Below are 15,220 nucleotides of genomic sequence, written 5' to 3'. Positions count from 1 at the left end.
ACAGTGGGGCAATCAGGGCTCTCTTCTGCCCTAAACTTCCATGCTGAAGCCACTCTCCCACCTCAGTCTCTTGGGTAGCTGAAACTAGAGGCATACCACCATGGCCAGCTAATAGGGAAACTGAGGCAGGAGAATCACATGAACCCAGCAGGCGGAGGTTGCAGTGAGCTGAGATCATGACATTGCACTCCAGCCTGGATGACAGAGAGAGACTCTGTCTCAAAATAAATTTTTTTTTTCTTCAGAGATAAGGCCTCACTATGTTGTCCAGGCTGGTCTCCAACTCCTCAAGTGATCCTCTCACCTCATGTGAGCCACCATACCCAGCTACCTTCCCACACATTTTTATTCCCTGCCAGAGCTGCCCAGCAGACATCTTTGCCCCGAGTGGAAAGGTCACAGATGACAAATATCAATATACAACTCTGGCCCAATGGGCTCAAAGAGGAGGGAATTGGCAATGTTTCTTCTTTATGCCTTCTCAGGCCTGTATGCTACAGTTCCCCTCACTCATCTCAGGAGAGTCTCCTTCCAGAATGCCAGGCGCCCCTGCACCAATTAAACCATCACAGTCGGCTGGCTTGGAGACAAGTGAGGTCGGGAAGAAATCTGAAGGAATTCAGATGAGATGAGGCCTCCTTGTGCTGAAGCTCCTCTTCTCCTTTCTGTCAAACTGGTCTGAAGACTGATTGGATGAGCCCATAGAGATTCCTGGAAACTCTCTACACACAGCTCTTCCTTTTTAGTGGAGGATAATAAATACAGCCTTGTACAGAAGTGGCAACTGTTTGCATCTGTTTGGGCCCCCAGTGCTGCCTAGTTTCTGGGTGCAACAGCAGTGGGTCTCGGGTGATATGATTTTGGCTGGAGATTGCTTGCATCCTGAAATCACAGCCTAAGGAGGAATTTTTCCTCTACAAACAAGTGCTAACCCACAATATATAACAGAAGGAAATCAAAGAGCTCTTAGGCTTGGCCTAGTAGGCGCATCTTGTCTTACCTACCCCTTTTAGCGTTGCCTGGTATTGGAGGAAGAGGTAGGAAGCCTAGAGCCTTTCTCCCAGAGTTTCCTTAGCATTGCCTGTTATTGTTGAGATTTAGAATGCATTGCAGGTTAAGGGACACTTGATTAAGAGAACACTGCAGAGACTTTCACTTAGACATGTTTTGTATGCCATGAGGGGAAGAGTTCCCAGTCAATCTCTGCTTAACTTTCAGGTTTGAAGATGGCCCTCTCTCAGCCATGTGATCTTCACAGCAGAAGAAACAGGAGTGTGTGAGCAGATGAATTAATCTTATGAGAACAGAAACCCTTAGTTTGGGTTTTATGGATCAACTTTAGGGTACCTGGAGCACAAAATTTTTGTAGCTTTCATCCAATTCCCAAGTGGCTGTTTGACCCACAGAAGAACCACCGGCAGTCTACATGGTAATCTGCATACATTGCCTTCTATAATTTTACTTGCTGTAGCTGCCAAATCTTACTCATTCATGCTTCCTCCAAGCGTAGCACATGTGTGCACACAGCCACCACCAAATGTACCCGCTTTGTCTACTCCTCAGTCTCACCTTGTACCTGATAACAGATTATGCTCAAAGGTACTGGAAGACCCACGGCTTCCTGGAGCACGTTTCAATTATTTATGCTGCTTTTTACAGGTCTTGCCTTATTATTTCTATTCATGCTATTATGAAGAGGGCAAACTCCTTAATGCACTCCTCTGCTACTTCCTCCCACTGCTAGAGGACAAGCACATGCTAGGTAGAGCCACCTAATGGCATCTACATTATTTTCACCTTCTCCGTGTACTCTCCTTGTAGTTCCCTCTAGGGCCTCAAGATCAATTGTATCTCAACCCGGGCCATGGGTTCATTTTCGGCATTTTCTGGCATAGAGTGAGTGTAGGGGGTATATGGAAATGCTAGCTGTCAAATTACAAGATGGCAGGTCTCTGCATGGGTGTGATTAGTAACATGAGATAGAGTATCCTTGTTAAGGACAAACTGCCTTCCAGTAGATTCCAGCATCAGAGGTCCTGGAGCCCTACCTACAGTTTCCTCCTGAGAGTGTCCTGACAGGTTAAAGGTGGTGTGAGTATCTTCCACGATAAAAACAGACTGATGAGGCAGCTCCACTGAAATGGCAGTTGATATTAATGGGGCCATCTATTTCCTACTTCTGAAAATATCTGAGCTGTAGGCGCAGATGCTACCTATCATTAACTGCCAAATTTCCATGAAAAAGTGTAAGGTCAGTGATGAAGTTGTAGCCTAGATGTGGGACTGTGTCTCAGGGGAAAAGTCTAGATATGTCTCCAATTTTGCTTTGGAAGGGACCATACCATAAGAATGTCATCAGTAAATATTAAATACAATTCTCAGCAAATTGTGAACTTTAGGGTTCATGAAAACTACAGCCAGGATTTATCCATGTCAACCTGTACCTTCTACCCACATATGCTAGAAACTAAATCAAGTCCCACAGAACATGCCCATTTAGCTAAGTAAGTCAGAGGATAGTTTCCAGTAATTACTAATACTTACATAGTTAGTATAATCAACTCTGCTTTGGTCAAGTTAATATCCTGGAAGAACAGACAGATTTGGGCCTCTCTTCTTATAAAAAAAAAGAATCTGACAATTTAAGGGGCATATGTTCACTTCCATTTATGTCCTGGAAAATATGCTCTGTGACTTAGCAACCATGTTTTAAAAGCTCTTGCAGTTCTTAAACAAACAGAGTGTATGTTTATGAGGTTCTAACGACGTTATTTTCAGAGATGATATGTAGCTCTGGGGCTTACAGTAAGTTGTGGATGATTTATTGGTGTGGCATACAGTACCTGCCTCCAGAAAAGTGGAAATTTAATTAAGCAGTGTTTGAAAATGTGTTAGATGACAAACAACCCGGAGCACCCTGAGACCAAAGGCTTCCCATCTTAGAGAGAAAAGGGGTCCTTTTTGGGAGATGGAGGAGCAAGGGTTAAGAACGTTTCCTGGCATTAAGGGAGCACAGCCAATTCAAGACCAGAAAGAGAGACAGTTTAGAATAGAGGCTGAAAACGGGAGGCCCAATTCTGGCCTGCAGAGGTATTTTACTTGGCCTGCAAGTACTTTAAGAGTTTTGGATTTGAGGCCAATATTTTTAAATTGGAGATTCAATATAAAATCCAGTATTCTCTCTCCTCTTTGAAACATAGGAAGATCTGGCCACGAGAGCCTGCACGTCTGCATAGGAACAGTCACCTGGACCTGGAAAGCCACTTTAGTTGAGGTTTCAGACCTCACTGTAGCCCTCACCAGATCCTCACTCATTTCCAGCATCTTCGCTCCCCATCCAGCTGAATTTTCAAATTTCTGATGAAGACAATATTAGTTTGTACTGTTGCACTCTCAGCAAACAGATCTCTTAAACCAGCAATACTTATTGTCAGATAAAAGAATGGAAAAGGCACATGCTTTTCCAAAACTCAGGAGAAAAGCAAGATTATTAAGCTGTCTTAATATATTTGTTGTGTCCATTGTTTTGAATGCTGAGTTGCTGAAGTGCATATCTCCCAAAGCCAAGTTATCAGACGGGGCTTAAAATAAAATGTTTATTTTTATTTTGTCATTTGAAACAATTAGACCACATTGAAGGGGTGTAATACAAGGCATCTGTCTCTGAGCATATTTTCTTATCTGTGAAAATTTCCAGAAGGATGGGGCTGTCAGAAAGAAAGAAATAGAGCCAATTTCTCCAGCAGGCAGGGCTGGCATAGTGCCTGGGGCCCCTGTACTTATGGGGCACACACACACAAAAAAATCTAAATTTTAACTTTTTTAAAATCAGAAGAAAATAAATAAATATAATAATAAATAATCATAATAATGAATCCAGGCTGAGCACAATGGCTTACACCTGCAATCTCAATACTTTGGGAGACTTAGGTGGGAGGGTTGCTTGAGCATGGGAGCTTGAAACCAGTCTGGGCAACACAGTGAGACCCCATCTCTACACGAAAAATTTTTTTTAATTAGCTGGGCATGATGGTGCCCACCTGTAGTCCCAGCTACTCTGAAAGCTGAAGCAGGAAGATTACTTGAGCGCTGCAGCCAGAAGTTGCAGTGAGCCATGATTGCACTCCAATCTGGGCAACAGAGTGAGACTCTTTCTCAAAAAAGAAAAAAGAAAAAAAAAAAGCCAGCCGTGGTGGTACATTCCTGTAATCCCAACTACTCAGGAGGCTGAGACCAAAAGATAGCTTGAGCCAAGGAGGTCAAGGTTAGAGCGAGCTATGATCATGCCAGTTACACTACAGCCTGAGTGACAGAGTGAGACTGTGTCTCTAAAAACAATAATAAATCCAGCCTGGTTTATATTCATCCTTAGATGAATGCAGCCACAAAATAAAACTTTTAATATTCTTAGGGAAGAATTGGCTCGACGAGGCCTACATACCTAGAGCCCATGGAAATCGCAACACGGAGCTGGGGGCAAATGCTGGTCTTCAGACCAACATCCATGTCCACACTGTGGCCTGTTTGCGAGCAGCACAAGCTCATTTTACTGCCAGCTTTCCTCCCCATCACACCCTTGTGATGCTCTGCACGTAACAAGTTCAGAACAAGGCCCCTGTAAAGCACATCACACACTGACCTGTTTCAAGAAGATGGCTTGGATGCCTTTCAGATACTTCTGGAAATTTCCAAATAAAAATTTCCAAATGTCTTAATCACCTACAATTGGACAGCAGGTATTACTGCCACTGGATAGAGTCTACTTCTCTGATTATTTTATGCCACCCCTGAAGCATTCTCAATCCCTAATCTCAGTGGCTGATTTCAAGGCAAGGTTTTGCTTGACTTAGTGTATATAGAAAATCACAAAGCCCGAGTGCAGGCCACAGTGAGAGTCTCCTCTTGTGGACTCTTAGAGTTGGGGGCAGACTGAGTGTTCTGCCTATTCAACTCAAAATCTCCCCTAGAGCCAAAACATTTTATAGTATCCAGCTATCTTTTCAACCCCTCAACCTTCAGCACTTATGGTTTGCAATGCTCATATTAGTAATTGATATACTGCTTAGTGATGCTTTACTTGTTCTTGTTTTGTTATCTTATTTTTCTTGTATATATGGCTGGACTTCCTGCCTCTTGTAAAAATATGCATCATTTAAATATCTTAATGGAAAAGATCTAACTTTATACATAAGTACTCAAAATCCCCCAGTACCTAGCAAAATGCCTTATACACAGTTGGTACTCAGTGGAGAGCTATTACCTGATTGGTACCTTTAAGGCCACAGGTACAGACAGCTGTCAGTCTCATCTCTGTTACTGTGATGAGCCTAATGGCCAATTCCCCCATGGTCTGCTTCACCACTTAATTTCTTGGCAGGACATGATGTTTCCTACACACACACTCACTCTCTTTCCTCTCTCTCCTCTCTCTCCTCTCTCTCTCTCTCTCTCTCTCTCTGTCTCTGTCTCTTTCTCTCTCTCTCCCCTCCAAATTCTATGAACAAAGATGTATGCATCAAAAAGTCCCAAGGGCATCATTGCTTTGAGAGTTCTATTTTTAAGCCACAAATGACTCATCACCAACCAGGGTCTTCCCAAAGCTACAAGTGTCAGGCTGTCAGGTCAAAAGACAAGGGGTAAAAGACAAGGAAGAGGTCACATCTCCTCCAGCCCATGAACTCCATGATAAAGCTGTAAAAGCTGCCACCGCTCTGCACACCACCCCCCTGCCCCTGTCACAGTTGTGTTAGGCACAAGCACTGCCCTTGTGTTTGGATTAAACTGTTCTGAGCTATAACATTTCGCTCCAGCTGGCTCCTATCCTGATCTCTAAGCAGTCTCTGAATGCATATCTGCCTGTGACTTTAGGGAGAAGACTGGTGCCATGTGACAGGGAGAAGATACAGCCCTCTGGTGGTATAAACTCAGGCTTGTTGCAGAGGACAGAAGTAAGTAGTATGTCTGAAAGGGAATGCATTTTCTTCATTTGCCCTGAAACAATTATTCTTTTAAAAAGAGTAAGAGAGGGCTAAGAGAGTACCAGATTGTCCAAAGCATTCTTTTTAACTTCTGGAGAGTAGCACGAAGGGAATAAATTTTGGAGAGCAGAATAGATAGAGATGTATAGACATAGTTATCAGATAGTATTTCCACAGGGGAAACAAATGAGCAGTTGGATAAAACGTCCTCAGAAGTTATGCATAACGAATTTCAAACAATGTGTTCAGCTCTTCAATATCTGCAGCCCTGTACCCTTCCATAATGGAGCTGAACTCTTAACTCTTACCTGTCCCCACCTCCATGCTGAAATAGTACAGAAAAAGAGAGTGAGACTGTGGGAATGGAGAGAGAGAGAGAGAGAGAGAGAGAGAGAGAGAGAGAGAGAGAGAGAGAGAGAGAGAGAAAGTAGTAGGATCATGAAATCAAGGAATTCAAAGTCTCTTATCAATGAGGATGAAATAAACTAATCCCATGCAGCCACCTGGCTGGATTTTATCTTTTCCACCTGGGATTATGTTTGTTCTTTCCCATGGCCCTAAAGCTTGCCCCATGACAAGGGCCTGGAAGTGCTGAATTGGCATAAAAAGACAATATATGCTTTGCTATTCAATATGTAGGTTATTATGTCTTTATTCATATTTGTATTTAGTAGAAAGAACCCAGGAGATCAAGTAGAAAAGGATTGGGAGAGAAGAGCTCTGTCTTCTGGTTCCAGCTCTGTCCCCCAGCTTGTCAGGTGACCTTGAGGAGCTCCCTCACCCTCATTCCTCAGGAAAGGATGCTGAGACACAGGAACAGTGGCAACAGTTGGGCTCCAGGACTTCTTTCACTCTAACATTGTATTCTACAGTTGTCTTTTGTAGCAGACCTGAAAGGTTCAGCCCAGTCCTTCCTCCCTCTCCCAGCATAGTCCTTGATTTGCCCAATGAAATGCCAAAGATAAGGAGTTCCCTTAATGCTTCTAGATGTCATTGCCCACAATGCCTAGGTACCCCTTGTGCAATGAGAAATAAGCAAGGACACAGGATTTCCTCACCAATGTAGAAGGGAGAAGGAGGAAGGGCGCTAATGCTCTGAACTTTGACATAAATAAAACCAATCTGTTTGACAACCAAAGAACAGATCCTGCCCTCAAAATCTACCCAATGGAGACAAGGACGTATATAGAAGTCGACTCTCTTCCTTGGCATACTCTCCACCTGTCTTCTCTACCAGGCTTTCATTCGATTCATGAACAAATGGCAATGTGGAAGGCTAGATGAGCTAGGAAGACTGAGTTAGAGTTACTCTCATATCAGAGAACCAAGTGTTGCTATTAAAGGGTAAAATCTGAAGGGGGACAAGGACTTCCCACTGGAGTTATTTATAGCCTCTTTGCCCTTAAGGCATCTCCTCTCCCACCATCCCTCAGTGGGCTCAGCTCCTCCACCATCTGACATTTCATTCTTTCAACAGCTGCTGGCTCTCCTGTCATGTTCCCTTCACAGATGTGCAGGGCCGTTCTGAACATCCTGCCCTTGAACTTTCCCTATCCATAATTTTCCAAACCAAAGCCTGGCAATAAAAATGTCAGTGAGGGATGGAGAAAATTGAGGGGAGTATTTTAAAAGGAAAAAAACCAGGGAGATGCTTTGCACACACAGTGATATGTGTTGACTTCTTCAACAAAGGTTAAATGCAAGCCGTGACTTCTCAAAAAGGGCACGAAGGCGGAGAGCTGGAGCTAATTTTCCAGAACACTACCTAGAAAGGCTGTGTTCCATAAAGGAATTGGTTACACAGTATGCTGGTGAGCTTCCTTCTCTATGTCATGGGCTGTCCATCTGGTCGCACTGCAGGATGGGGTGTGCTAAAGGGGATAGGGAAAGCTGGTATGCATCGTCCTTTACAATTTAAAATGCACTGTCATGAAAGGGATGGGATCTGTGCTAGCCTCACAGCTCTCCCAGGTGTCTGTCTTGGGGCTGAGCATGGGAGAGGCAGTGGGTCTACACCTGTACCCAGTTAGTTAAAACAATGTTGGAGAAGGAAGCCAGATACTTTATGTCATTTCAAAAACCTCCATCCTATGTGGCCTCCATTCTTTGGGGCCAAACTTTCCTGAAGTCCATTAGTTTGATAATAGCAATTCTCTAGGCATATAAATATTGTGCAACATAATGCAAAACTATAATAAATCGACTAATTCTGCAACTCTCTAAAAGAGATAAAAGAATGTATCTCATGGGAAACAGCATTTCTCATATCTATTTCAGTATGCCAAATCACAGGTACAGACTAGGTAAGGGGAGGAAGACCAAAGAGTCTTTCTACTCAGAAAGACACCCCTAGGTGGTAGAAGCTCATGAGAAACAAGCAACTGTCCTTGTTCTTTGTTCACTTGATCCTATCCCATTGCAAAATGCTGCCACTCTACTGAGATAAAAGAGAAGTATGTCTTATTAAGCCATTATGAGGGAGGACTGAATCAAGGCCCAAGCAGACATCAGACCACACCCGACCCAGGTCAGTCTCTTACATGGAAGGCCTGTGATACGAGCCTCCTATGTACCCACAACTGCACTCTTGATTCTCAGGGTGAGAAATGGGGAAAAGAAGAACAAAAGAGAAAACAAAACCAATGCATTGGCAGGATGAGGTGATGCAACTTCCCATTCATGCAACATCTCATTAAACCCCATCAGTTACTTCCAAAATCCGGAAATTTACTTCTTGACACTTAGAAGAGAGATGGCTTTAGAATGAGCCTTGCTGGAATCAAATCCTGGCTCTACTGCTTACTAGCTGTATGGCTTGGGCTCTGTCTGCAGCTTCGGCCTCCTCATCTGTAAAGTGGGAATCGTAATACCTTATCCTAAGAAGTTGTTAGGGGAATTCAACGAGGTTGTGTGTGCTATTTATGGTAAGGTGCCTAGCCCGTAGCTCCTAGACAGCACATAATCAGTGAATGTTAGTCCCCTCCAATCATTTGCCCCCTCTTTCCTTTTGAAAGAGAATTTCTAGGCCAAGGGATGAGAGGCCAGGCTATGTGAAGCCTGGAGTGGGAGAAACGATTGGGCGACTAACCAGTTCCGCTAAAGCTCTGGGCATCCCCATGACATCAACGGTGCCAGTTTTATTTTCAGACACTGAAAACAATCTGGTCAATTTCTATCGCAGTCTTAAAGGTAGTTTTCCTTAACCATAAGCAATTTTACTGCTGGGAAAATGTTCAGCATTGTCGCATTTGAAGATGTTACAAACTAATAAATGAATACAAAATGAATAAATGGGTGAGTGGATGCAAAAGCAAAATTTTAAAAGATGGAGAATATGCCATTTTCCAATCGTAACCCCACTGTTGCCTTAGCAATTGGGCCCTTGGGTGAGATGCTCTACAAAATTTGTGCTGCTCTTCCCTCCTCTTTCCTAACGTCCATATCCCTAAAACAGCAGTGCTGATATCGGAAGCCAAGAGCAAAGACTGGCAAAATCAGCAAGCGCCCCCACTGTGTGCCAGCCATTTTAGAGCAGATAAAGTCATTAAGTAAAAATTTAACAACGTATAACCTTTCTGCTTTACTCTGCGAACAGCAGGTAGCTTCCCTTTCAGAGACAAGAGCCTGCATTGAAGTCACCAGTAAGGAGGACTTGACCTTCATTTTCAGTATACGCAGCATTAAATATTCATAATCCACATAACGATAGCATAAGAAGTAGCGTTTAAACATGAATCAAAGGAATAAATATCTTCACACATGTGAGTCATCCTTTCCCAGAATGCCCCTAGTAAAAATGCAAATACCCAGAGCTCTGGGCCTCTGTCTCTTCCAACTTTCTCTTGAAATTCTGAAAGCAACAGGGACTGCTGCATTATGCAATCCACGATTCTCGCTCTCATGCTGACACCGGTGGGTCTTTGTTTTTTTTCCCTTATCTGTTAGATAAGAATTGCTGTTCTTGTGTCAAAGGGAGGAAATAGACAAGGATGGAAGCAGCAATGGTGACATTGGCACCCACAGGGTGTCTGCAGGCACTCTTGACTTGGTTGTACAGTTTCTAAAAAATCTTTGCTTCACAAGGATCAGAATGTGTGAGGACAGGGATGGCGTAGGTGTCGGAAGACATCAGAACTAGGAGCTAAAGTGACGTGTGACATAAATTGGGCAGGAGTCCTTTTAAAAAGAATGAAAAAGAAAGGGAGCTTTCTGTACACAATCCACCTTGTGTGGCTAATTGGAAATCTTTGGGGAGATGGTGTGTGCAGGGCTCAATGCCTGTCTGTGCTTGTTAAGGCACTGATGTGATGTCTGACCAAAGACTTGGTCCAGAGACATCTTCCTCTTTTTCGGTGTTTCTTAGAGAGTCTACTGCTGGGATGATAAAGCATAATTTTAATAAGATTAGATGTAATTCTCCTTGGTTTTCTACTCTAGGAGCTCTGAGGACAATCTGTCTTAACTAGACACTAATCACTTGAGGCTACACAAATGAGTCTTCCCTTGCAATCACCCTAGGATCATTAAGACCAGGCCCAAGGAAAATGCCCTATGCTGGGATCTATCTTTGCCTAATGGCCAAAATCAAAAGGTGTGCAGTTGTCTTTGGAAGTGACTTATCCATCACCTCAAGATAGTAAGAAGAGCTTTGAAAGGTTAAAAAGATCATAAATTTGCCAATGATGACATTTCTCTAAACTACATTACTCATCTGCTGATGGACAGATGTAAAATAACCACCTGGCCTGCTTGTCCACTTGCACAACTGGAGCTGGCCTGCCTTGAGACATATCTGGTCCAGCAGACCACTGGAGCCTGTTTTATAAATTAATCAGCATTCCTCAAACTTTTTGAAGGGCTGGGTGCAGAGAGCCTAGAATCTCAAACTTATACTACAGGACAGACCTCACCATTCTGCAGGGCAAGGGGCAGGCAGCTCTAGCTAAAATTCACCAAGACAAGCTATTTCACACATGTCTGTTGGATTAGATTCGCTTGTGGGAAAGCCTATATATTGTCCCCTGATTTATTTATTTGAAGGGTGTAAATACTAACTACAATTTATCTGGAGAATTCTGAGTGCTTTTTTCCAGGGTGATGATTTAGTATAACTTCCATGAGAAGTTTAAAGCTGCCTTTCCAAAATGCCCAGATGGCCAGCCAAACCATGAATGTGTAAAACTGGTAACAGTTTTGAATGAAAGACATGGATTTTAAGAATTTACATTCTACTTTCTCACTTTCTTTCCATTTGCATCTTATATGTGGCTGGAACTTCATTTTTTTCTCATTCACTAAGCTTGATTATAATTTTTTAATAGCTCTCACTGTGTTTTATTCCTATAAATCTACGGACTTACCACAGAGATGGCTTTAGAGATTCTACAGTAATTCTCACCCAAACTCAAAGTGAGCTTGCTTGCTGTCTTTCCCCAGGAAGATGGAAAACTCCCTTGTGCTGACTCCACTGATGGGGCCGCCACAGGACAGAATCTTCAGATATGGTCTCATGACCAAATGACATAATGAAAATGAAAAGTGTTGACACATGCACACATATGTTCATTGCAGCCCTGTGTACAATAGCAAAGACCTGGAACCAACCCAAATGCCCATCAATAATAGACTGGACAAAGAAAATGTGGTACATATACACCATGAAATACTACACAGACAGAAAAAACGATGAGTTCGTGTCCTTTGTAGGGACTTGGAGGAATCTGGAAACCCTCATTCTCAGCAAACTGACACGAGAACAGAAAGCCAAACACCGCATGTCCTCACTCATAGGTGGGTGTTGAACAATGAGAACATGTGGACTCAGGGAGAGGAGCATCATACACTGGGGGCAGTTGCGGGGGGGTAGGGGAGACAGCAGGGGGTGGGGAGGAAGGGGAGGGTGGGGAGGGATAACATGGGGAGAAATGACAGATACAGTATGCACCTAAAGTAAAATAAATAAATTTTTTAAAAAATGAAAAATATCTACATACGTAACCAGAAGTTCTTCTTATAAACAAAGCCTTGCTATGCCAAACCACACAGTTTAGCGACAGAGAAGAAAGGCTAAAGCTGGGATGAGGCTAGGACAGTCCTCAAGCAGAATGTGAATAGCCTTGTTTATAACCTTACTGGCATTTTTGCTAGGAAAGGTGAGGACAGGACTGAAGTTACATCTTTGGGATAGACTATTTGCAAGTCCATAAAAGAAACTGGAATCAGAGGAGACTCCCAATGCTGTCTTCCCCAAAGCTAAGAAGAATCATAATTAAAGCCAAAGAACATTGAGACAGTGAAGGACATCAGGGAAAGAGGGTACACATTGGGGAATTTCATTCTTTTTCATCTCCTCACATAGAAATGGAGAACACCAGGATCTATGGAACAAAAGACTGCCTCACAGTAGACTGTAAAAAACGACACAATCCAAATCCATCTAAAGAGCATTTTATTTCTGAGAAATACAGAGGGACAAAAGATTAAAAAAATTAAAAAACGAAAACGGAAGGTAAGTGCTGGCTGAGGCATCTGTACTTCTAACCCATCACCACACTCACCTCCACATCAGGGTTTTTTCTCTCTGGGGCATACAGGCCACAAGCCCAAACCTCTTTCCTGAGCCCAGCATGGAAGTTGGCAGGGTCTGCACCCCACAACATCTGAGAACACCCCTGGAGAGAGATTGGAGAAACAAGACCAGGGGCTTTAGAGGATCTTCAGTTCAATTCAAATAGGGCCCAGAATCATTAAGAGTAAATATTTAAAAGGGGGCTTACCTTCAATGACATGTCAATGGAAGTCTTCCAAACTCAAACAAGCTCTTCTCTTTCTTGGCTCAGGAGAGCTGACGGAGGGAGCCTGTGGAATCTTGCCTCCTGACAGCGTTTAAAGGACTCTCCATCTGAGATGGGTGACGGCAGCCCAGCCTCGCATGTGGGGATGGGCTGAAGGACCTCTGATAGGCTTAGACTTGGCTGATTCCCAGAGACACATTATTAAAGGAGATGTTCTTTATTTTCCCTGACTGACATTTTGGCCACTGCACCCAAATGCACAAAATTCTTGGCTGGTGACCAGATGGCTCTGGGAAATTCTGAGTTTAGGTGTGCATGAAATCATCACCATCCCGAGCCACAGGAAGGAAGCACTAAGCTCAGAATTCAGGCACACCAGGATCTGAGCCACCAGGGACACCAAGCAGGTTTCCTAGTATCAAAGTCTAGTATCCAACCACACCAGGGATAGAGTTTAAGTTCAAAACACTCGCTCAGCGGACAATAAGGGCACCACACTCAAGGCCACTGTCACCAGAGTTGCCAAGTTCACACCAAAACAGAAAATGAGTTAGACTCCAGCTCATTTCCCAGATACCATCAACTTCATGATTGCAATAGTATAGTTAAAACAAATTATGCCCTCAGGGTTGGCACCTGCAGGAATCAGGGCAGAACCAGCTACAACCTTGCAGTTATAGTCTGTGCCTCTTCATCCTTCTGCAAGGTCTTTATCATCTGTCGCCCAGGCTCACTCTGGAGCACCAGTCCATTCGACTGGTAACCAAGGAGTCTGCATGAGTGTTCACTCTAGAATTTCTCAAATGGCCATGGGCCTCCACCTCTGGGAGTCATCATGAACTCCTCCATCCATCTCCTTACCTTCCCATGTCAAGAAGCACCAGTGTGCAATGCTTCAGCTGAATACCTGGTTGGCAGGTGAAAGGATAGAACCATGCTTTCTAATCTGACCTCCAGTAAGACCAAAGCATTGGAAACCCAATCGAGAAAAGGATCCAACAACCATGGCAAGAATGGCTCAGACCCTCCTCTGTGGGAAACTGTCACCCTCCCAGAAGTTGCACATCCCCATCAAGTCATCTTAACTACTTGACATCTTCATTGTAAATACATCATCAGGAAACAGCTCTTTTAAAATAAAAATAGCTAGCAAGAGGGCTTGACCTCAGATACCTGTCCCTCCTATGCCAGCAGAATCAAAGTAACCTTCCTTCTGAGAACTTTCTTTTCCACTTATAAAATCAGGACAGAACAGCCCCAGCTTACTTCAAAAGTCTTCTGCACTGAGAAGGCTCTTGCAAAGGTTGGTGTTAAGGTAACTAAATGGATCAACATAAAGGCTCATGACTGTTTATGAAACGAGGGCAAGAAAGTATATCTGAATACTCACTTTGACGAATCTATGAAGTATATTACAAGTGCACCGATGCTGAGAGCAAAGACTAAGACAACCTGCAAAAGAAGAGGAGAATGCCATCACTTAAGAGCTGGGTCGGAGGATGCTTGTTTTTTTTGACACATGCAGCAGCAGCTTTGAAATATGGTGCCCATTACTCTTGGGAACCTGCTTGGAAATCTCACCCCTCCCCCAGTCCACCATACTCCCTCCAGGTTGGCTCCTCAGCAACCTCGCTCCTTGCCAATAGGGGTCAGGGTAGCCTTTTATATCTCAGGGCATTGGATTTTTTTTTTTTTTTTAATCTGGCCCTGTTATCTCAAAGTCCAGCTTCTCTGCAAATGAAGTCGATAAACTTCAGTGGGAAAAGAGCAGGTGAAAATTTAGGGTGATACAATTTTTCGTATTACAGGTAGGATCTGCAGGAACTCTAATAAAGGAATATCAATTTAGCTTCATTGAGGCATAATTTCCATATCACAATATTCACCTATTTTGAAAGTACAATTCATCAATGACTTTAGTAAATCTACTAAGTTATCCAACTATCACTGTATTCCAGTTTCAGAACATTTTCACCATCTCGGTAAGATCCCTACGTCTGTTAAATCCATCAATCCCCTTTCCCACTTCCCAGAGCACACTGATATAGTTTTTGCCTCTATACAAGAGATATCAATTTGAAGAGTGCAAATTTGCTCGTGCAAATGTGTGTATGTGTGCACATACATAAAGATATATTCATTGCATGTGTGACCTATGTGATTATAACATTTCTGAAATAGATATGAAAACAGTTTGGTTAAGGAAGTCAATTAGGCACTCCATTAGGCCAGTTATATGACAATCCTTGTCCTACTCTACACTCTTCAATCAAAATTAATCTCCATTGATGGAAGACAGTTTTGGCATCTCCTTCAGTGGATACCTGTCATGCTAAGGTCCATCAAATGAATATGTAGCAGATTACGCCGACACTGACACCTCTTCCCTCACTACACATTCTACTTTCTTTAATCTTTCAGAGAGGAGACTATTAATGTGAAAAAAGA

At 43.1% G+C, this 15,220-nt stretch overlaps 1 protein-coding gene across 49 annotated transcripts in view; it reads right to left on the bottom strand.

The window, feature by feature from the left end:
- Nucleotides 1–15,220, bottom strand: part of KCNMA1 (potassium calcium-activated channel subfamily M alpha 1) — a 767,226-nt gene that overhangs the window by 367,442 nt on the left and 384,564 nt on the right. For all 49 annotated transcript variants that reach the window (XR_008475493.2, XM_035266161.3, XM_054242917.2 and 46 more), the window contains one exon: nt 14,163–14,224. Coding sequence is in view for 48 of the 49 variants with exons in the window: in XM_035266161.3 (XP_035122052.1) it covers nt 14,163–14,224 (62 nt within the window). In the remaining variant the exon portion in view is untranslated. The remainder of the gene's footprint in view (nt 1–14,162; nt 14,225–15,220) is intronic.

The sequence above is a fragment of the Callithrix jacchus genome, chromosome 12, assembly GCF_049354715.1.
Source record: "Callithrix jacchus isolate 240 chromosome 12, calJac240_pri, whole genome shotgun sequence".
NCBI classification, from domain to species: domain Eukaryota; kingdom Metazoa; phylum Chordata; class Mammalia; order Primates; family Cebidae; genus Callithrix; species Callithrix jacchus.
The sequence above is the reverse complement of the archived record's forward strand: the minus strand, read 5'-3'. Positions and strand labels throughout refer to the sequence as shown.